General features: G+C 46.8%; 2 protein-coding genes across 5 annotated transcripts in view; one reads left to right on the top strand and one right to left on the bottom strand.

Annotated features, from left to right (window-relative positions):
• Positions 1-8,309: 8,309 nt before the first annotated feature.
• On the top strand, positions 8,310-9,728 carry LOC142007106 (C3a anaphylatoxin chemotactic receptor-like). Its single transcript, XM_074983643.1, has 2 exons — positions 8,310-8,883; positions 9,172-9,728. The coding sequence occupies exons 1-2, from the start codon at positions 8,310-8,312 to the stop codon at positions 9,726-9,728; spliced, it is 1,131 nt and encodes a 376-aa protein (XP_074839744.1).
• Positions 9,729-13,069: 3,341 nt separating this feature from the next.
• Positions 13,070-23,061, bottom strand: part of FOXJ2 (forkhead box J2) — a 42,626-nt gene continuing 32,634 nt past the window's right edge. For 3 of the 4 annotated variants that reach the window (XM_075002565.1, XM_075002556.1, XM_075002548.1), the window contains 5 exons: positions 21,117-21,452; positions 20,663-20,764; positions 19,418-19,618; positions 18,430-18,528; positions 13,070-18,092 (listed from right to left, as the gene is read on the bottom strand). In XM_075002565.1, the coding sequence (XP_074858666.1) occupies positions 18,004-18,092; positions 18,430-18,528; positions 19,418-19,618; positions 20,663-20,764; positions 21,117-21,452 (827 nt within the window). In that variant the 3' untranslated portion in view covers positions 13,070-18,003. The remainder of the gene's footprint in view (positions 18,093-18,429; positions 18,529-19,417; positions 19,619-20,662; positions 20,765-21,116; positions 21,453-23,061) is intronic. The other variant, XR_012646554.1, reaches the window with a different exon arrangement.

The following is a 23,061-nucleotide window of genomic DNA, read 5'->3' as shown; positions in this document are numbered from 1 at the left end:
TGAGGTGGCCTGTGTAGGGGCACATAAGCCAGGGCTGGAGGGGGTAGGCCACATCTGCCACAAGGCAGAGGGGTACGGTGGTGTCCCCAAGAGGGATCTCCCTCTGGGGGATGTAGGTCCCCACCTCCAGCCGGCGGCATAGTCCTGAATTGCAGAACACGTGAGCGGCATGGGTACAGCTGGGCCAGCCCACATATGCATCCTGGAAGTTGCCACGGCTGTCCACCATGGCTTGCAGGACCACAAAGTGATAGTCCTTCCTGTTGATATAGCTACCGCCACTGTGATCTGGGGCACGGATGGGGATGTGGGTCCCATCGAAGGCCCCGAAGCAGTTAGGGAATCCCATGGCAGCGAATCCTGCAACAGCCACCTCCAGGTCCCCAACTCGGATGGTCCTCTGCAGCAGCAGGGTATTGAGTGCATGCACCAACTGCAGGGAGGGGACATGGGTGCCTGTGAGGGTATGTGGAGTGCGCCCCTCCCCTAGGCCCCCCCTCCCCAGGCTCCCTTCCGCAGGCCCCCCCACCCCACCAGTGGGTTCAGGCCTAGGCCTTCTCACCTCCATCACAACAGCGCCGCTGGTGGCCTTGCCAATGCCAAACTGCTGGCCCATGGAGTGGTAGCTGTCTGGAATGGCCAGCTTCCAGACAGCTATTGCAACCCTCTTCTCGATGGCAAGGGCATGCCGAATCCGGGTGTCCTGGGGCCTCAAGGAGGGGATGAGCCCTCCATGAAGGTCTGCTGGCTCTTGTGGTCATGAGCCACTGGTCATCATTCCATTCCCCCATGACCAGGTGCTCCCACCACTCGGTGCCAGAGGGGTAGCTCCAGAGTCGGCGGGGCACCTGGCGGGGGGGGGGAGCAGGAGGGCCTGATGGTCTGGGGTGTCCCCTTGTGCCCCTGGGGAGGGCTCTGCTGCCAGGAGCTGCTGGGCAGCTGCCCGTACAGCGTCTAGCAGGGCACTTGCCCTGCAGGAGGCAGCTTAGATGGCTTCCGGCTGCTGCTGAATGTCCATGTCTGTGGGCTTGAGATCTGTGAAGCTTGTGTCACCAACGCAGGGCTCGTGCAGTGCAGGCCAAGTGTGTCTGGGAGGGGTCCTTTAAGGGAGCAGCATGCTGTTGCCCTGGAAGGGCCAGTCTGCCCTGTGACCCTGTCCATGGGCTTTCTTGGCCCCTTATTTCGAAAGGGGGTGCTTGTGTGTGTGGACACTCTGCTTTTCCTTCCGGGGGGGGCCCCTTTCGACCTTCCCCAGTGCTACTTCAACACTGAACATTGACGGCACCAGCCCCGGAGGATGTGTGGATGAGATGCATCAAAGTAGCCTATTTCGATGTCGTTACTTCGAAATAGCCTACTTCGACTTAGCATCCTAGGCTGTGTCTACACGTGCCCCAAACTTCGAAATGGCCATGCAAATGGCCATTTCGAAGTTTACTAATGAAGCGCTGAAATGCATATTCAGCGCTTCATTAGCATGCGGGCGGCAGCCGCGCTTCAAAATTGACGCTCCTTGCCGCCGCGTGGCGCGTCCAGACGGGGGTCCTTTTCGAAAGGATGCCGCCTACTTCGAAGTCCCCTTATTCCAATGAGCTCATGGGAATAAGGGGACTTCGAAGTAGGCGGCGTCCTTTCAAAAAGGAGCCCCGTCTGGACGCGCCGCGCGGCGGCAAGGAGCGTCAATTTCGAAGCGCGGCTGCCGCCCGCATGCTAATGAAGCGCTGAATATGCATTTCAGCGCTTCATTAGTAAACTTCGAAATGGCCATTTGCATGGCCATTTCGAAGTTTGGGGCACGTGTAGACACAGCCCTAGTGTATGCGTAGCCTTGATGTTTACAACTCTACATTAGCTGCTGATAATGGGCCCTGTCCTCTGTGACTGAACTGACTTTGTCAGCTCTGGCTGTCGTCTTGAGTGGGACTCGCTCCTTTTCATGAACCCATATATTTAGACCTTCTTCTGGAACCCCCCACTCATGCATCTGATGAAGTGGGTCTTTGCCTACAAAAGCTTATGCTCCAAAGTATCTGTTAGTCTACAAGGTGCCACAGGACTTCTTGTTGTTTTTCAAGATACAGACTAATTCCGCTACCTCTCTGATACTTGGAGCAACCTCAGAAGGCCATCTTGCATTCTGGCAGAACCAGCCTGGCCTTGGGGTTTCACAGTGGGGTATGAGTGTCATGGCAGTGTTTGGGCTGGCCTAGGGACTAAGGGGCCTAGATTTTGAGGAAGAGTGTGGTGGTAGAGATTGGGGTGCAGGGCAGTGGCTGTTTCAGGGCATGGGGCTCAGGAAGGGAGGCTGAGCTGCCTGTGCCCTAAAGTGGTTGTAATGCTGACAGACCTGGGTTGCTAGCCCCAGGGATAGAACCTGCGAGCATACGGTCTAAAGCCCTGCACTCTACCACGCGTTAAAGGGCAGCTGGGCCTCAGCTGAGGCTGTAGAGCAGAGACTTCACTCACCCCAGCTGAGGTCTCAGTGCCTCTGGGTACTACATGGTGTGGGAAACTGTCTCCCAGAGGACACCAGCCTCTCCTTGCTCCAGTGCTCTGGATAAGGCTAAATGGAGCAGTGCTAAACCCTGGCAATACTAAAACCAAGAGTGCAGCACCAGCAGTGCCCGCACAGGGTGTTTGAAAAATAATGAGATTTTCTGTTTAAAAAAATGATCCTTTGGGGATTGTTTGCTGGTTTCTGCACTGGCTTCCTGTTTTCAAGCTTTTCTCTGTAAGCACAAGGACTAGAAACTATTGTTTGAAATTAAGCTGGAATTCTACAGTAATCCTATGACTCTAGCTGAGTCTTTGAAGAAAAACACCTACTACTGCAAGACTCATGATAAAAATTACAAGGTTTAGCAACACTGATCAATCCCAAAATACCTGAGGAAATGATTTGCTCCCCCCGTCACCTGTCACTGAGATGAAGATGATGCCCCCCCCAAAATAAATAACAAATCCAAAGCATTCCTACCCCACTAATCTCTGCTACAAAAATCACCCCAACACCTCCATAAAAAGTGAAAAAACAGCTGCATCTTGTACTACAGTTCTGCTCTTCCCCTTGCCCCTCCCCGTTATTCAGGGCTCAGTCAAAGCCCTTCTGTCCTTCCCTGCAGCCCCTCTGCTATCCCAGTCTTGGGCTCCCCTCACAGCTCTGCCAGTGTCCCTCAGCCCTGCCCTGCAGCCCCTCTGCTATTCCAGCCCTGGGCTCCCCTCACAGCTCTGCCAGTGCCCCTCAGCCCTGCCCTGCAGCATCTCTGCCTCTTTACTACTGGCCCCTTCACACATGAGGAAATAAAATGTTCACACCTTATTCCTCTGATAGACTCAGAATAGAAAACATCGTTAAAAAGATGCAAATTCACTTCCTTCTGAGCAGAGGTGACATGAGTGTGTGTGTATGTGTAACCCCCCACCTCCCTCACCCCCCGGTTTGTCGCTTGGTTTGTACTGAGGACATTCAGCTGAAGCTTGATGTCATTATTCTGCCCCTCCTCAGGCATGGTTCACCCCTGCTTTTTGAGCTTGCTAGGGAGTAGGTACAGGGCTTTGTAAAGCTAATTCTATTTTTGTGTCCATTTTTATGTAATTTATTCGTTGTGATAAGGAGATATATTAGGAAATTGTACATTTTTATCCATAAGGCTGGAAATAAAGAGTTCAGCGTAGTAATATGGGAAGACCCCCTCATTTTCCTCAAGACAGGCACTATGACATACTTCAGTGCCCTTTGGCCACAAATCAAGGATCTGGTCCGGTTAGAGTGAAAGTCACTGGAATGTAGTAAAGGTGTTTTTCGTGCGCAGGCCATTGTCATTAAACCTCCTATTCTCTGGATTTATAGCAAATAGACCAACAGAAATGCCACTCGTGCGTGTAAGATTGCACACAGACAAAGAGAACTATTGTAGAGCTAAGTGTAAGGCTCCACTGTGCTTGGCTGATTAATTTGTGTAAGTTCTCACTTCTGATGTTATTAAGGTAAAAAAACAGAAGTAATGACATCTGATACCTACATGAATCAGAATGCTGCAGTATCTTCAATGATGCTACCTATGGTACAAATGACTAAGGCTATCAGTCCTTGTACTTCAGGCTAAAATCTGTCATCAGCTGGTGGCTGGGAAGAAAATACCTTGTAGTGATGGGCATCGTAGGGTGTTTTGTCTTCTTTTTGAGGCCTCAGGCACGGGCTTCTGTTGGACACAGCTTTCAAAATTAGATAAAATTGGGATGTAAAGTTAGATAGATACAATATGCCGGAGACAGGAAAGATGACAAGATGGATCAATGATCTGATCTGCTACAGTAGGAAGTGTGATACCACATAAAATAGAGCAGGAAAGTGATGAGGTCCAGCAGGCTAGATGGACCAGTGGTCTATGTTAACATGGTAAAAGGCAAGATCTAGTGCGCTGATCTCATGGTGCGTCCAATTTTCTTATGAAAACTTAATTTTGTAGTAGACACACCTATGCTCCCCCGTAACTCCTAGGTCTGCTTACTCTTCTATTCCTTCTCGCTGGAAGGAATCGTGGAATTCTCATGGGCACCATACTTGCTCACATGCTGCTGTTGCACTATCTCAGCAGCATCAGACCAGATCTTCTGCAGCTCATATTATCTCAGATTTCAGGCATGACTCATTTTTGTCCTTCCGCTTGTGTGTCTCAAGATAGTGGTCTTAAAAAAAGTCATTTCCTAAACTGACCTTGTAAGTTGTTTTCTGATCACTCCAGAGCCAGTGCTTCAGACCAAGGGTGGTCCATTGAGAAGTCTGCTGTACTGGGGTAAGTATGGAAGACAGCAGTCTGCCTTTTTGATCTGCAATTTCTCCTTATTGCATTTTCCCTCCATCTGTCACTAAAGCGTCCCTTTCTCTCCCGCTCTTTGCGGTCATTTCTTATTTCTTCCATTCCTCTTTCGTTCAAGGACCTAGAAAACATTGGGTGGAAGAGTGGGACAGGACCCTCTAGATGGATTCATCCAGCTCCCTGTCATGGACCAGGATTAATTTCAGTATGTGTAAAGCATCCACTGTGTATATTCTGAGAGGCAGCTTGATTCAGTGGCCAGGGCAATGTTCTGTCTTGGCTCTGTGTGTGTACTGGTGAAAGAAGTTACTCTACCGGAGCACCCCCTCAGGAAGGAAAAGGTTTCTGCTAGTGCAGGGGTTTGCAAACTGCGGCTCTGAAGCTGCATGAAGCTTTTAAGAACTTTTTTATGGCTCCTGATGCTATAATTGTAAAGAAAAAAACCTCCTGATTATTTTGATAAACAGTGACCATCTAAAATTGCAACTATGAAGAACTCATATCTAACTAGCAAACAATGTGTGATCTTGAAACATTGGATAACTCCCCCTACTGTCCTCCAGAGAGAGAGAAGGTTTGGGAGTGAAAGTCAGGAAGGCAGTAGTGTGAGGAAATAGAATATGTAAAAAGTTTGTGAACATCCTGCAGTCACTATGTATCACATTATAAATCATAGCATGCACGCTGTTCTTAAAATAGGGGTTACAAAAAGTACTGTTTGACGTTATTTGTTAAGGACTGCCTGCTATTCACATGCATTGCGACTCTTGAATTATTGATTTGTTTTTACTGAATTGAAAAAAATGGCTCTTCTTGCTATGTTTGGTTGCAAACCCCTGTGCTAGTGCAATAAAGAGGACATGGGTGATCTTTAGCTGGAATAATAGTGGCCTGTAATTTGGAGATGAAGGAGCAGGCTCTTAGCCTCAGCCCTCCAAAGGGTATGTAATTTGAATAGTAACATTGCCTTCTGTCCATACAACTAAGATTTATTACTACTTGATGAGGACCTGGTTCTCTTCCAGCACCATGAGAGACCCTGGGGATATCATTTAAAGGGTGTTTCTGGTCTGAAAAGCAGCACTGGGAGGCCAACAGTAGCTGTCTCTCAAGGATTTATATATTGAATGCACTCTGGTGACAACAAAAACAATATCTTCTTTTTTTTCTGACTCCCAGCCCAGCAAACTTGGGGCTTGTCTTCATGTACCATGCTGCAGAAGCACAGCTGCACGAGTGCTTATTGAAATTGTTCCTATGCCAACGGGAGAGGATCTCCCACTGGCATAGTTCATCCATCTCCCCAAGAAGTAGAAGACCTGCTGGTGGGAGAAGTGTAGTCTACAATGGGGACTAGTCAATGTAATGATGTGGCTCAGGAGTGGATTTTTCACACCTTTGATGCAGTTACACCAAGTGTAGGTTTGTAGCGTAGACCTGGCCTTGCTTTGGGATCTTGGAATGCACACCTAAAATCAGTTCAAAGTGCTACTGTTCCTGAGTAGTCTCACTGACCACATTACCCACCTTCCCTTTGTTTCTGTCCACTGGCTCTCCCTTCTCCACTGTATCAAATAGAAACTACTAATCTTTATTTGAAGGCCCTCTGCACCTTAGTCCTACCTCACCAAGTCTTTGTTGGCCATTTTCCTCAAGCACCTTCATGCTTTCAGCTATGCTGCCCTGTATCTTGGGAGCAGCTTCCCCAACACATTGCATAGTGTCCCTTCTTAAAACTCACCCTTGGTGCAATACCTGAAAATCTCTTGACAATGGCTAGGCAGTTGATGTGGTAAGACTGCTGCTTATTATGTTAATTCTTATTGTTTCATTGGTCATCTTGGCCTCCCCTCATTTGTGTTCCCTCATCTCTCCCCTCATCTTACATTACAGACTGCAAGATCTTGGGGCAGGGTCTGTTTGATTTTTATTATGTGCGGTCAGTGCCAGATTGAAGCTTAGTTGCTGCTGTAATAGAAATGTATAATGATGATAACACAGAATCATTCTGGGTTCTCTCCTTCTCACGCTTCACCAGCAATAGTAAAGGTGATGCATGTTGAATTAGACCATTGGTGACCTATGTACAACTTCATGGTCTTTTTGCCACTCCCTTGGTGATACTTCTGCAACCTAATTCCCTTATCAGTTTTGCGTCGGTCTAACTGTGAACAATTTTGTTGATACACAGGAAATAATATCAGAGGGATAGCTGTGTTAATCTGTATCTGTAAAAACAACAAGAAGTCCTGTGGCGCCTTACAGACTAATAGATATTTTGGAGAATAAGCTTTCGTCGGCAAAGACCTGCTTCGTCAGGTGCACACAATAGAATAAAGCTCCCTCTCAGCAGCTAGCTTGTCTTTGCTATGGGAACATGAATAAAAAATAGTTATAACTATTTTAGTCATTCTAGTGAGTAAAGCTGGCGTGAACACACTCAGGGGTTGCGAGAGAAGGTGTTTTAACATTGCAACTTTTTTTTTTTTGAGCAAAACTGTACTTTAATCCTTTTCATGCATCTTTCTTCATCTGGAGATAATTATAGAACTGTAGCACTGGAAGAAGCCTTCAACTGTCATCTAGTCCAGTTCCCTGCACTCATGGCAGGACTGAGTGCTATCGAATGATACCTTCTGACTTATGTGAAGATCTGTGGATAAGAAGTACCAAGTACCATATGCCAGTTTCTTGCCTTCTCTCAGTATCCCTGTTTATTTCTCTTTTTTTCCGTTCATCTTGCTCTTTCTCTTCATACTGTCTCTCTCCTTTGGACCAGCTGGGGCTGAAGGGATGGGTGAAGGAAGATTTATGCAAGACTTTGCTGGAAAAGTTCCCATTTGTAGGGAATCGCTGGCTCAACCATTCTAGTTGTAACATCGTGGAAACAGTTACAAAATAGAGGCTCATGGTAATACAAAAATTGCTTTCAAGGCATAAACCTTTCCCATCAGTAAAGAGAGAGGAAACCATTTCTATTTTAAGTGAAAGAGGAACCGAGACTGAGTTTTTGTAGTAAAGGGGAAAATTTATGGATAGCTAGACAGATTAAAAATTGTAGAGTTAAAAGGAGCTGGGGAGGGGGGACAAGTGGAATTTGGGAGCGTTAATAAAGGGTAATATCTATTTGGGATAGTGCTGGTACTCATGGCAATTTTGGACACGGGAGAACCTGAGTGCACCCACATTTACACTATGGCACTATGTCTACCCCTGGGGATTAGATCACATAGAAGTGTGCAGTTTTGTTACAGACTTTGCCCTAGTACAGCCAGGTCTTCCTGCTCAGGGAGTAGGACGGACTTGTGCTTTCCTATTATAGCTGCCATGTTCAATCTTTACTGCTGAGACAACCTACACAAGGATGTTTTCATATGAATAGAAAAGGTAATCTTGGTGTTGGGCGCATATAGCTGGGAATAGAGCTTGTGAACAGCATAGCACATTATCTTCTTCTTTTTTTTTTTTTGCCACCAGTATCTAAAGATTATGTCTCCACTCCTGAGCAGTAACAGCACAGACAAGCCAGATGATAATGCTGCACTACGATATGCACCAGAAATCATTGGTTCCCTCATTATCTTCATTCTCACCTTTATCCTGGGTCTCCTGGGCAATGGCTTGGTGATCTGGGTGGCTGGCCTGAAAATGAAGCGGACCGTGAATACTGTGTGGTTCCTGCACCTTGCCATTGCCGACTTCCTGTGCTGCATGTCTCTGCCATTCTCCATCACTCACCTGATCCTCCATGAGTACTGGCCATATGGCCTCTTCCTCTGCAAAATTATCCCATCGGCCATCATCTTCAACATGTTCGCCAGTGTCTTCCTGCTCACTGTCATCAGCATTGACCGGTGCCTGATGGTGATGAAGCCAGTTTGGTGTCAGAACCATCGTACTGTGAAGCTTGCATCAGTGATGTGTGTTTGCATCTGGCTCCTCGCCTTCATTATGTCCTGTCCTGCCCTCCTCTACCGTAACACCTTCAAAGATGACTTCAACAAAACTATGTGTATTTATGAATTTGGAGATGATATGGATTATGACAATGATTTAGCAATGAGCGATGACATGTTGCTAGATAATCTTGGGACAGCTGAAACCTATGGAGGCATCATTTTCACTCATCAGTCTCCAGGTGAACATCCAGACTTCCAGACAGCCGTTCACACCAGGGACTCTACTATAATTAACACAACATCCACTCTTTTCCATTATAGGGCATCAGCAAGTCTCAGCGCTGCAACTGACATGAATTCATCCACTGCCTATCCTGATTCTGAGTTAACTGAGCCTCCTGGCAGCTTGCCTAATGTTAGCATATCTAGAATATCCAGCGTTTTCCTTTCAGAATTATCTGAAACTCCTGATGATTTCTCCAGCACTAATACTCCTGGCAGCCTTTACAATATTGACTTGGATAATAACATTGACTACACCATCTCACTGACAATAACTGTTACCAGGATTGTCTTTGGCTTCTTCCTTCCCTTTAGCATAATGGCAGGTTGCTATATCCTTATTGCCAATAAGATGCATGGAACCCGATTTACCAAGCCCCATGGTAAAACCCTGCGAGTGATCCTGGTTGTGGTGGCTGCATTCTTTGTCTGTTGGGCTCCATTCCATGTAGTTGGGGCACTGTATCTCCTAGCCAGGCCACACACTGGATTTGGAGAGTCTGTAAAACTGTGGGACCACATCTCTATAGCACTGGCCTACGCAAATAGCTGCATCAACCCTTTTCTGTATGTTTTTGTGGGGCGGAACTTCAGGCAGAAGGCACGCCAATCGGTGCTGGGCCTCTTGGAAGGCGCCTTCAGTGAGGAAGTTACACGCTCCACTTTCTATTCACGGGAGAGGACCAAGACTTCAGCAGAAAGGGACATCAGCAGCAATACTCTCTAAAATGGGACAGCCGTACAGCATCGCCAGAGCAGGTGGAGAAATTTGCCCCTCCCCCATGCCCATGGCTTTGACTTTTTGCTTTAGGACAACAGAGCCATAACAATGAGTTTGACAATCTGCACAGGATGCTTATACAGACTGGGACAGTTCCTAGCAGGCCATCCTCCCTTTTAATAACCTCCTGAACAGAGGGGAGTGGACGTGCCAAGAAAGAAATCTGATGCGATATACAAGGGAGGAAGAGAGCCCCCTATTTTAGAGAGAGAGATGGGCAGTTGAGAGAAGATGTGTGCTGGGATTATGTAGGTAGTCCTTGGCAGTACTGAACAAGAATATGGTTACAGAATATCTATGTACTGAATTTATAAAGCATGCATCATATCTCTACCAGCTAAATTACAGGGGGTGTGTCTGCACTAGCCCTTCCTTTGAAGGGGGCATTGTAATCAGCCTGATCAGAGAATACTAGGGAAGTGCTGAAATGAATATGCAGCACCTCATTAGGCTAATTCTCCCCATTGCAACTTCCAAGTTGCAAACTTTGAAGCGCCGGCATGCTGTGTAGCCATGGGCACTTTTCGAAGTACCTGTGCGACTTCGAAGTGCCCTTACTCCCAAGATTTTTTTCTTGGCATGTCCACTGCCCTCTCCTCAGGAAATTATTATTATTATTGCCAAGGGAGCAACATTCATTGCAGCACTTCATTGGCATTCTCCGCTCTGGCTGATTACCGTGCCCCTTTCGAAGAAGGGGGCTAGTGTAGACATAGCCAGGGTGAAATAATTTGGCATTTCTCCTGGGACTTTGTTGTCATACCTTTCTCCAGCCTTAACTCTGCTTCACCTGGGACCCTGAACTTTTTTCACAGCAGTGCTCAGAAGGAGTTGCGTAGATGGAATTCTACTTTTTCTTGCAACTGTGCATTGTAGCAACCACACCTTATTTGCTTATCAGCACTAGAAGCTAGCTTTCATGCCAGTATTCCTAGGGGTTTTCACTTTCAATTAACCATGGCCCTCCTCCCTACAATTCCTTTCCTCAAAAGACTGTTTCTCTTATTTTTCATAGCATCTCAAGGAGAGTTTCTACATATCGCTGCATAGAATTAGTAACTGGGGTGTAAGCAGTGATTTTCTGAAGAGCAAGCCTGATTCTATTTACATGAGTTCATAGGAAATACAGAGGGTCCTCGTTATAAGTTGCTTTGCTATAAGTCGTTTCACATTTGCACTGTTAACTAATTCATGAAACCAGATTCATTGTAAGTCACACTGATCTGCACTTAATGTCCTTTGGGGGGGGCGAGGAACAAAAGCCAGGAATGTAACTGAGCTTTGTGGTGGTCAGGGAGCAGGTGCTGAAGTGCAGGGGCCCTGGAAGTGAGCCCTGAAGTTACAGGGGACTGGCAGGGAACTGGGAGGAGTTGGACAAAATTGGCAGGTAGCCAGGGGAGCTGTGGGGACCTATCAGGGAGCTGGCAGGGACCAGCAGGGAGACAGTAGGGAGCTGTGGGGAGGAGCCACAGGGGGCCAGCAGGCTGCTGTGGGGAGCTGGCAGGTAGCCAGGGGAGTCAGTGGGGACTGGTGGAGAGCTGGTGGGAGACTGGGGGGAGCTGTGGGAAGTTCTGGGGCAGCCTGCAGGGAGCTGGCAGGTAGCTGGGGAGCAAGGGCCAGTGTGGTGGCTGTGAACAGCTGCAGGCTGCCCGGATCTGTGGGTGGTGGGGAGCCAGAGTGGATGGTGGGTGCTAGGACTCAGGGAGCAGCCAGAAGCTGGGACTGGGTTGCCAGGACCTGCCATCAGTCAGAAGCCAGGTAGGGGAGGAGGGGGCCGGGGAAAGATGACTTTCCCTCATTCGAAAAATTCTCTTACCCAGGTCAGGTCAGCTGTGGAGGGTGCTGGATAAGAGATAACTAACCTGTATTGTACTCCCCTATCCCATCTCCCTTCTCTGCCTAACTCCCTTTCAATATCCCTACTTCTATCATCAAGCACACCAAATCCATTGGCAAAGTAAAAATAGTAACATATTTGTCTTATCTATTTCTATTTATTGTTTTTTGTGGGTTATAGGTACATAATATGTACCACATGTGTGTGAACTGTATGTGTTGGGAATCTACCTCAAACTAACTGCATTATTCCTTATGGATATTAATTCCATTTTGTAAGTTGTTTCACTATAAGTTGCATTATTTAGGGATGTAACCTGGACTTATGAGGCCCCCTGTAGTACTTTTCTTTATGGCTTTAGAAGGTCCCCTTGATATGACCTGTGGTACATCGATGAGGCAACTGATGCAGGTCTCAACCATGGAGTAGTCCCTCCTGCACCTAAAGCTGCTGGATACCCAAACAATCAGACTGCCACCCAGGAGGTTACCCTTGAGCTGAGTTAGCCCTTCTGCAAAATTACAGAAGTGAGATGGCTTGGAAAGCGCTATGCCTGAATTCCAACTGTGTTCTTCTATTAGATACTAGAAAGCATTGCGAGACATGGAGGGAAGTGGCCACACAAATACACAGTGCTAGAAATGCTCTTGCACTCGCACAGCTTGCTGCTCTCCTCAGTGCACAAAGTTAGAGATGGGCCAAAGCCCCAGTTGTGATTAGATACAAACTTCACCAACGGTCAGAGTACTCCAAATCTGGCATTCAGCTAGACAAGCAAAGTAAAATATGTGCATGGAAAAGTTTTGAAGCAATGGAGTCCCGTCTACACACTTGGATGTTACCAAGTTTCTTAAATGGAGTATGAAATGGTAACATCTTGGTAGGGGTCTACTACACACCAGAAAGCAGGAAGAGAGGTGGCTTAGGCATATCTAGAACCAGTAACAGAAATATCCAAAACATGAGACCTGGTAGCAATGCAACGTTTAAGCTACCCAGATATTTGTTGGTAAAGTGATACTGAAAACCACAAAATTCTCGTAAGTTCTTGGAATATACTGGGAGATCTTTTTCTTTCAGAAAGTGGAACAGATAACAAGCAGGGCAGCTATTTTAGCCTGGAGTCTGACTAACAAGAAGGAAATTGTTGCAAATTTGAAGGTAGAAGGCAAACTAGGTGAATATGATCGTGATATGAGAGATTTCATGATTCTAAGGACAGGAGGGAGTGAAGCAATGAACTTCCAAAAATGCAGACTTTCACAAAGTCACAAAACTGGTAGGGAAGGTCTCTTGGGAAGAAAATGTAAAGAAAAAAGGAGTTCAGAGGAATTGGCAATTTTTTCTAAAAGAGACAATATTAAAGATACAACTGCAAACTATCCTGATGGAAGTAAATATAAAAAGAATAGTAAGAGGCCCATGTAGCTCCAGCATGAGCTCTTTAATTATCTGAAAACCAAAAAAGAATCCTACAGTAAGTGGAAACATTGATAAATTGCTAAGAATAAATACAAAAGAACAGCACAAGCTTGTAGGAACAAAATTAGAAAAGCTAAGGCACAAAATTAATTACACCCAGCAAGGGACATAAAAGGCAATAAGAAACATATTTAGGAGCAAGAGAATGAGGAAGGAAGGTGTAAGTACTACTTAGTGATGAAGGAGAGCTAATAATTGATGACACCAAGAAGGCAGAATATTCAATGACTATTTTACTCCAGCCTTCACTGAGGTTAATCATAAGCCAATGCTTAAAACAATATTAACAAGGGACAATGAACACAAGCCAGAATAGGGAAAGACATTAAAGAATATTTGGTAAGTTGTATTCAAGTCAGAAGGGGCTCATAAAATTAAAGTTAGGATACTTAAGGAAATAATTGAGGCAATCTGTGAACTGTTAGCAATTACTTCTGACAACTAAGAGAGGACAAATGAGGTCCTCAAGGGCTGGAAAGGTCAAACATGGTGCTTATATTTAAAAAGGTGAATAAAAAAGGACTCAGGAGATTACAGACCAATCAAACTTCAGTATCTGGAGAGATACAGGAACTGATTATTAATAAATTTGTGAGCACTCAGTGGATAACAAGGTGGTAAATAATAGCCAACACGGATTTGTCAAGAACAAATCATGCCAAACCAACTTAATCTCCTTTCAGACTGTTACGCACCTACTGAATGTGTGCAGGGAGGGTCGGGGTTGGGGGGTGGATAGCTGTAGCTATTTTATATCTTGATTTTAGTAAGTTATTGACCCAATCCCTCATGACATTTTCATAAGCAAACTAGAGAAATGTGGTGCAGATAAAAGTACTAATTAGGTAGAGGCACACACGGTTGAAAATCTATACTCAAGGAGTTATGAATGATTTGCTGTCAAAATGGGGGGACATCTGTGGGTCTCCAAAGGGGTCAGTCCTGGATCTGGTGCTATTGAATAGTTTCATTAATGACTTAGATAATAGAGTGGAGAGCTTGCTTATTTTACAGATGATATCCAGCTGGTGTTGCTGGGGATTTGCAAACTTTGGAGCACAGAATTAGAATCCAAAATGACCCAACAAATTGGAGAATTGGTTTGAATTCAACAAGATGAAATTGAGTACTCAAATGCAAAGTACTTCATTTGAGAAGGAAAAATCAAATACACAATTAAAAAATTGGAAAAACTGGGTAGGTATTAGCACTGCTGTAAAGGATGTGGGGCTACAGTGGATCACGTATTAAATACGAACCAACAATGAGAAGACTAACATCCGAACATGTATTAACATGAGCATGGTATGTTAGGTACAGGAAGTAACTATTCCATTCTACTCAGCCCTAGGAAGGCTGCAGGTGGGGTAGTGTTCAGGTTTGGGCACCACAATTAAACTATTAACAGTGGTATGTAATCTTTTACTTAAATCAGCCTCTGTACCAGATGACAGGAGGAAAGTTAATGTAATGCTATTTTGCAAAAGAGGTGTAAGACATGATCCTGGAAATTGCGGGCCTGTAAGTCTAACCTCAGTACCATGCTAACTGGTTCAAACTATAGTAAAGAACAGAATTGTCAAACACACAGATATGCTGGGGAACAGTCAATATGGGTTTTAGAAAGGGAAATCATGCCCCACCATTCTATTAGAATTCGTGGAGGGTGTCAACAAGCACATGGACAAGGGTGAGCCAGTGGCTATAATGCACTTGGACTTTCAGAAAGCCTCCAATAAACTCCACACCAAAGACTCTTAACGAAATAGGTAGTCATGAGATAAGATGGAAGGTCCGCTCATCAATTCAAGGACAGGAAGCAGTAGGTAGGAATATATGGTCACTTTTCACAGAGAAGAGAAGTGCTGGGGGCGGTGGGTTGTGTGACCAGTGCTGTTCAACATGAGGTACAGTCATAAATGATCTAGAAAAAGGAGTGAACAATAAGATGGCAAAATGTGAAGGCAACACAAAGCTGACTGCAAAGGGTTACAGAAGGACCACATAAAACTGGGTGAACTAGGCAACAAAACGGCAGATGAAAACCAATGATAATAAAGGCAAAGTTATGCAATTCAGGAACAGGCAGATAATTAAATATACAAACACTTCCCATTACACTTGGGGTAGATTCCTGCTGCCTGCTGTGCATCATTCAGTGGACAAAGTGAACGTGCTGAAAGAGTAAGTGGACTACATGAAGCATAAAGGCTAAACGATGCAACTCTCATGCAATGATACTGGCTGCTAGGGCTGTCTTCTCAGCCGAGGATCTTGATTTCATACCTGATTTGCTGCAGGCAGCTACAATAGTGCCTCATCTCTCTCTCCAGGCAATGTAGGAAGAAGCCAAACCCTTAAAATAAAGATGACTAATCTTGTGTGTCACCTTACCAGCCATCACTGAAAAAGAATTCAATACCAGCACCAAAAAGGTTAAACCATAAACATTCACTTTTTGTTTTTATTAAGAAAGCATGCACAAAAATAAACTCGTGAGGCCACACCCCCCTCTCCTCTCCCCTTGACACAAAGCATCATGGGCCACACAGTGCAAGGATGCGCAAGTGACTCCACCCACTTGCAGGCTGATCTCTTGCTGACTGCATCCCTTCACTCCTGATAGGCTGTCACTAGCTTGCAGTTCAGTTCCAGCACAAAGCCGTTTGACTCCATGTGTCCAATCTGATGCCGTCCTGCCCACAAATGATGCACGTTATTTCAGAGGTGGGGGCAAGGCTAATTTGCACACTGACCGGCACATATTTACATATGCAAATGAGGCGCAAATGAATATGCAAACAAGGCAAATGAATATGCAAGTGATGGGCACTTGACTACGCAAAGGAGCCATCTTGGTTTGTTTTCAGGGTTCTCTGAAAGGCCATGCGGCCTTCTGCACAACTTCTGTGGGCCTGGCTCTTGGAAGCATCCCCTGCAAAGCACTGAGTGGCATCTGAAGGAGGCCACCTCTGCTTCTGTGTGCCACAGAAACCCACCCGTTTCCTGATATGGCTTCCTGGTCATATCATTCCCATCCTGGGGCAGCAGAGAGACTCACTGGCTAACACCATGCTGAAGTTTGCTCTGGGATTCCCCACTGCTCTTGGGAATGCTCAATGATGACTCCCCTACTTTAAAAAAAAAAAAACAACAAAAAATTGTAACCCCCCCACCCCCCCTCAAATCCAACGAGACTGTCCATCTTCCCAACACAGATCCAACTGGTCTATCTCAACAGCAAATTAAAAAGCGATGCTAAATTATCTCCCCTCCCCTTGGCATATTGAGTCCCCATGATGGTTTACTTTCAATTTGGTTCTCCTCACCAATAAACAGGGGCTAAGGGGTTACAAAACATAAAGAGGAAACAAGAGGTTTGACGGAACACAGCCATACTAGAAACAGGGGACACAGCTGGGGGAAGTGCAGCTCAACATTCACTCCTGCTGCAACACCTTGCCCCCTTCCAGCTTTGCAAGTGCTAACATACAGTCTGGATTTTGGGATGTGCTAACTCCTCACCCTCTCTCTTCAGCTGACCTGTGGGGTGTGAGGGTGGAGTTCTGACGCATCCTCCCCATTCATTCCTTCAGAGGTGCAGTTTAAAAGCTGCCCCACATCTCCTGTTCTGCCATCTGTGCCCCTGAAATGTAACTGTGAAGCCCCACACATTTTCAACTGCAGTAAGGTGGGGCTCCACTCTCTACACCAGAAGTCCTCAACTCTGAGAAGTGGCTGCTTCTTTCCATCCTTGGCTTGTCCTCCAAATGGGGACCACCAACTGGGTATTTATACCTGGGCAGCCTGTTTGCATCCTGACTCCACAGTATCCAAAGAAATTAAGGGTGGGGAGGGCAAAAAATAACTAACTGAACAAGAGCTGAGGGGATAGGGGAGTGCTTTTAAATTGGCATGTGTCTTCTTTGGATACGCAAATAAAAGCCTCAATGAATATTTTTTGAGAAAATGATGGAGGAAAAATGGTGACATTAAGGGCCCCAGGGAATTCCATTTTATTTGTTGTGCCCGAGCCCCTCAATGCTGGAGAAAAATGCACCTGCTGGGCTTCCCCTACTCGATAGGTGGGCTTCACGTTCCTAAGACTGGAAAAGTCAGCACAGAAAACAGTCAGGATTCCTTCTGACCTCCTGAGGTCTTATAAATGGCAATGTGCTCTGAATCCGAAATAGAACCATTCCTGAAGTTCTCTTTTGTCTGGACTCAGGGTCTCCCTCTCCCAGCTCAGCCCAAATCCCAGCTGTAGCTCACCCTTGCAGAGGTTCTGCTTTCTTTATATTCAGGGTTTTCCTTCCTCTTGCTGCTGGTGTGAGAATGTTCATAGAGCTAAAGTCACCCCTCCACAGTCCCTTTGAACCCCCTGACCTTTACAACAGTTACAAAACAACATAATTACAGGCTCCCAGGGTCTACTAGGCTTGCTCACTCCAGTAGTCAATACAACAAATTCACGGGCAAAGAGGGATTATTAAATGCAAAATGAGGGAGGCAGAGAAAGATGTTCTGGAGGTTTCGGCCTTCCGAGGTCTTTTCATGATGCCAGGGAGCCATCTCTTCACCTTCCGCCCCAAACAGAGCACCACGCAATGTGGGGGAGCCAATCTGATGTCTCCGAGGCCAGTGGGGGAGGGCCGTGCTCGATTACTGATAATAATAATAATAATGATGAACAAAAGAAAAAAAAGGAAGGTAAAACAGGACGCAAGGAAGGATTATCTTCGGCAGCATCTCGCAGTGGCTTCTCTGGCGCAGAGAGAGAATATATATCTATATACAGGCAAGGCAGGGAGGCCGGAGCAGCTGGACCTGCGACCTTTCACCACCTGCCTGCCTTCCCTCCCAGCTCCCTCGCAAGGGACGGGCTCTAGAGTCTGTAACGCGCTAGGTGATCAAGTCCCAGTCGAACTCATCGGGGATTTCCTCATTGGCGCCTGGAGGAGGGACTGGAGGCCGAGGGACCAGATGATGAGCTGAGTGGAGAAGGAAAAGAGATGGTCAGAGAAGAAGTCAAGCTCTGTTCTAGAGGGCTCCTGGAAACAATAAAAGGGGACCTGAGCTCCCCCTCAGCCATGCAGTCAGCATCCAGCTGTGGGAAAGTGGTGTGAATAGGTAATGAGGTGAGAGGTGAAAAGAAGTGGGCAATGGCGCTACCTATCATCAGTGTCCTGCTGGGGGACCTCCTGCAAGCTCAGCATCCTCAGCTGTACTCCACTTCTCTGACAGCAGATGGGAAAGACCCTGCCACCAAGTGGCTACTGGACTGTGGGATGGGGTGGAAATCGTATTACATGTCATTTCACCCCTTACCTGCACGATTGTATCCTGGAGAGTCCTGGGTGGAAATCTGGTACATAGGAGATGGCCCAGAGAAAAGATGGGGAGGTTGCGGTTGACCATAAGAGTTCACTGACAAAGGAAAAGGAAAAGACCCATCAGTGACCCACCTATCCAGCTCGTCTGGCCCTGGCTGGGTGTCACGGCTCAGCCAGAGAACAGACTGATTCACACCCCAGGGACAATCAGGAAGTGTTCAATGGACAGGCCCTACCTATGCATTACAGCTTAGCTAGGGCCAAAACTATGCCGCTATTCTACTGTGCTAAAGGGCCATTTTGGCCCACTGCTCCCTTCCTAGACGTGTCCAAATGTGGTCAAAATCAGGCTGCAGCAAGATATGCTCTCTCCATGCCTCCCCTGTCTGCTCTTCATAGAGTGTCATCCTACTCCTTCCTACCACTGCATCTTCACTGCAATAGAGACTGTTTTCTTCTCTACAACTCCTGCCATCTGGAACAGTCTAATTGGCATCTCTCTACAGGCCATTGACAGAACATCTCTGAGACCCTCCTTTTGCTTGTGTGTGTCCCAATTGCTTTCTTCCTGGGTTACTGGCCCTTCAACCACCCATACCAGGTAAGACCTTCCCACCACTATGAACTTGTGCTATGACCACATATACTTCCACCTGTCCTACACTGAATTCTCTAGAGCTGGGAGGACCAGCGCTTAACTTGTGCCCAGGCTTGCCAGGGCTGAGCACTTTTAGGCTTGCCAAGTTAGTTACAAAAATAAAGCAATTGCTTGAACCCCAGCACCTCTTTTACTAGAAACTGAACAGCAAGTGGGGGACAGTTTGCGTAAGAGACGCTGAGAAAGACTGGGTGCTTTTGAGCAGCATTGCACTGGGCTATGCAACGTCATGGTGCCAAGCTGGCCAGCACAGGTACATAACTGCACAATCCTCCCCCTTTTGCATGCCATCTTAGATCCCCCGCCTGGCCACCCTGCTGGGTACCTTGGTTCATGGACTGCTCCTGCTTGCCACTATTCAGAGCACAAGAATCAGAAATTCGGGGGGGCTGCTGAGGACCCCCCAGGTGAGGGAGCTGACCAGTTTGGGTGAGAAAATGATTGAGGGAGTCACAGAGGTTGGCAATGTGGTGCTGATCCAGGGTCCAGTTCTTTCGCTCAGCCTGGCGCAGGCTCTCCATCAGCTCTGCAAGGACAATGGGTGGGGGACGGAGATCCAGTTACTGCATGCATACTGCTCCTTCCCCTTGCCTAATCCCTAACCCTGCCCATGCCCCCCACCCCCACCCCCGGCAACCATCCTTTTCCCACTCAGGGGCTCATTATGTCCTTTATCACACCTAATCCCAGCAGTTTCCCCACAGGGAGTCCTTTTCTTTACACTAGACCCTAACCCTAACCCTGCAGCTCCAGAACTGCACGCAGCTCTTTAAAGACTTCTTTGTGGCTCTCAATGCTATAACTGCAAAGTAAAAAAAGAAAAACTACACTCCTGATTATTTTCGATAAATGGTGAACATCTAAAAGGCCAATAATGAATAACTCGTATCTAAACAGCAAATGATACGTGACCTTGAAATGCTGGACAACTCCCCCTTTAATATGTGCAGTGCATTGTGGGATATGATACTGTATCTGTGTTTGATCATGTTGTTAATAAAGTCTTGATTTTGAAAAGGAAAAGGAAGCTGCGGCATTGCCGCTGTGAAGGGTAACACGCATTTTAAGAAAGAAAACTGAAATTAAACGTGAAGTAAAATTGGCATCATTAAAGGGGGCTCGGGAGTGAAAGTCAGGAAGACAGTGGTACAAACACACACATAAAGTGTGAGGAAATAGATTATGTAAAAAGTTTGTGAACGTCCTGCAGTAAACATGCATCACATTACAAATCATTGTATGAGCTGCTCCCAAAATAGGGGTTACAAAAAGGAGGGGTTGATGTTATTTATTAAGGACCATCTCCTATTCACATGCATCGTGGCTCTTGAATTACTGAGTTTTTACCAAATTCAGTGCTATATCTGATGACCTAAAGATCTTGAATGGACTTTGCCTTGCCACAGTTCTTAAGGCAGGGGAGTCCTATTATCTCCATGGTACAGCTGGGAACTGAGGCCCAGAAAGGCTGAGTGACTTGACCAAGATCATGCAGGAAGTCAATGGCACAGCAGGGAACCAAACCAGGATCTTCCACTGGGCTAAGCCAGAGGTGGGATTTGCTTCTCACCTGAGAATTGGGAGTGTTCAATACTAGACCAGTTCAGCCGGTTTACCATCTTGAAACTTTCCTTCAGGGAGTCAATGTTGGGGCACCACTCAGGGGTGAATGCTGGAACGCAAGGCAAATAAGACAGTTACAAGGGAACATCGCCCCTCTTCCCCCACTCATGTAGTGCAAAACCTGCTCCTGTCCATTACTTGCCAAATGACCCTACTGCTGCATTCCACCTTCACTTCCGCACCCTGTGCCTGGTGCGGATGGATCCCCTCTGCTGGAGGTGATGACAAAGTTTCCACATTCACTCAGTCCTGAGAGTTGTCTTCTCCCTACCCACTGTATCTCGGCTACTGTAGTGCATGGGGCACTGCTGCAAGGGAGCTCACCGTTGGCATCACAGGGAGCTTTAACAATATCCCAGCCCCCTCTGCCCCAGATGCTCCCTCCATCGCTTGCAACTCACCAAAGCCAGTGTTGTTGATAGAAGCCTGTGATTGCTGCTGCTGCTGCTGTTGGTGCTGGTGCTGGTGCTGGTGCTGGTGCTGTGGGTGGGTGTGCGGGTGGTGCTGCTGGTGCTGGTGGTACCCTCCATGCTGCATCGGGGGTGGGTGCATTGACATAACAGGCGGGGGGCCGTAGCCATCGCCACCCTGCTGCTTGCCCCCCTGGGGTGGACAGCCCTCTGGGCTGGGGGTGTGGAGTGGTGGAGCAGCTCCCACCGCTGAGGGGCCCTGCTGCTGCTGGTACATGTAGTAGTTGTGATTGGAGGGCTGCATGTCGCCAAGGAGAGAGGAGAAACCTGCAGAATGCAAGTAAGGAGAGTGAAGAGATGTGGGTAAGGCGGCCAGCCAGCTCAAACACCTGCCTGTGTCTGACCCATCCCGCTTACTCTGTCGCCAGAGTGCCCTCTGCAGGCCAAACAGATAGTGCACAGCACAGGCCGTTCCACAGGCCATGGAACAGGCATGTTTCTGTTTAAAGCAGTTCTGACCAGAATGAATTCATTCTTCTGACAGCTAGAGGAAACTGTGTTGCACAAAGCTGAAGTTAGAAAAGACACTGAGACAATGTGTATGTTGACACGTGAGGTTTGGTTCCCTTTTTCCCCCAAGTTTCCTTTCGTGGGTGTGTGGTTTGGGGTTTTTGTTTGTTTTGGGGGCTGGGTTCTTTCACATTTGTAACTTAAAAGCTCTTGGGCTAGAAACTGTAAGTAACTAGAGGGTTGCACATTTTACTGTTTCTGCAGGCTGAATGCATCACACATCAAAGGCTCCTTCCCTTTCTCCAGAAACTCCCTGTGTGCCATCCCCCCATCCCCTCTATTTCCAGACTCTGCGACCCTTCCACGCCATTCCTTAAGCCAGGAGGCTGCAGCGTTCCCCCAGGTCTCCTCTCACTTTCACTGTTCCCCATCCAAAGTCCCAATGCTAAGGGCTCTGTATTTCTCCCTTGGCTCTTTGCTCTCCCCCACACTAGATCTCTAATTTCCCTTCCCTCCGCCGCCCCGCTCCAGGCCAAGAATTCTGTCTGAACCCTCATTCTCTCCCCGCCACCCTTCTCATTTCTTTTTTGTTTTGCCTGGGACACAAAACATTCAAGATGTCAACATTTTAAAACTGAATTGGGAAGAAGGGCAGAGCAGACATGGGGATGTTGCTATGCATGAAAGTGTTAATAGCTGACATCAGCTTGTTCTTTGATCTATATACAGTTAAAGAGGTTACTGAAACTGCTGGCTCTGCTCATCAGATACCAGAGACTCTACGTGCCTGCCATTTTCTCCTTTTGCTTTTCCTGTCTTCACAACAATCTACACAGGGTTCTGCTCATTGATGCCTAAAACATTCCAGCAAATCTTGCAACTGATCAAATGAAGAGGCAAAAGTTACCGTGTTACTAACAAGCACCCTAATACACAAGCGCCTGCCATCAAGCTGAACATGAGACCTTGCTTTGGTTGGCCCACAAGCAAAACACCTTCCCCTCTATTTCTCAGGATTCTGTACAACATTGTAAAAGTGACAGCAAAGGGCACATGCACACTTGGTTTTGCCTACACAGGTCACGTTTTAGCTTGTTATGAATAACCAACCTCCTTTTTGCTTTTTGGTCTGGGGTTCCCATTATTATTCTAGCACCTTTCATCCCAAAGTGCTCTCCAGAGTCATGCAAAAGGGTTACTCTCACACCATTGAAATGCAGCTGCCTCTGGTGGGAAGGCAGCAACTGGGGGAAAGGCACGCACAACACAGCAGTGTGTTATAGGAAGAAAAGACACAAACTGTCTTCTACTGAGGCTCTGAAAGGAATGTAGGACAGCACAAATATTTATCCAGCAGTAATTTCGCCCTGCAGACAAACTGGCATAACACTCCAAATCCTGATTTGCAGAACTGGATGCCAAAAGT

Source organism: Carettochelys insculpta, chromosome 1 (genome assembly GCF_033958435.1).
Source record: "Carettochelys insculpta isolate YL-2023 chromosome 1, ASM3395843v1, whole genome shotgun sequence".
NCBI classification, from domain to species: domain Eukaryota; kingdom Metazoa; phylum Chordata; order Testudines; family Carettochelyidae; genus Carettochelys; species Carettochelys insculpta.
The sequence above is the reverse complement of the archived record's forward strand: the minus strand, read 5'-3'. Positions and strand labels throughout refer to the sequence as shown.

What these genes read in the sequence shown, in the direction of transcription:
- LOC142007106 (XM_074983643.1), top strand. Translation starts at nt 8,310, where the DNA reads ATGTCTCCACTCCTGAGCAGTAACAGCACAGACAAGCCAGATGATAAT. An exon ending in TGACAATGATTTAGCAATGA is followed by an intron (nt 8,884 to 9,171) that starts GCGATGACATGT and finishes TTTTCCTTTCAG; the next exon opens with AATTATCTGAAACTCCTGAT.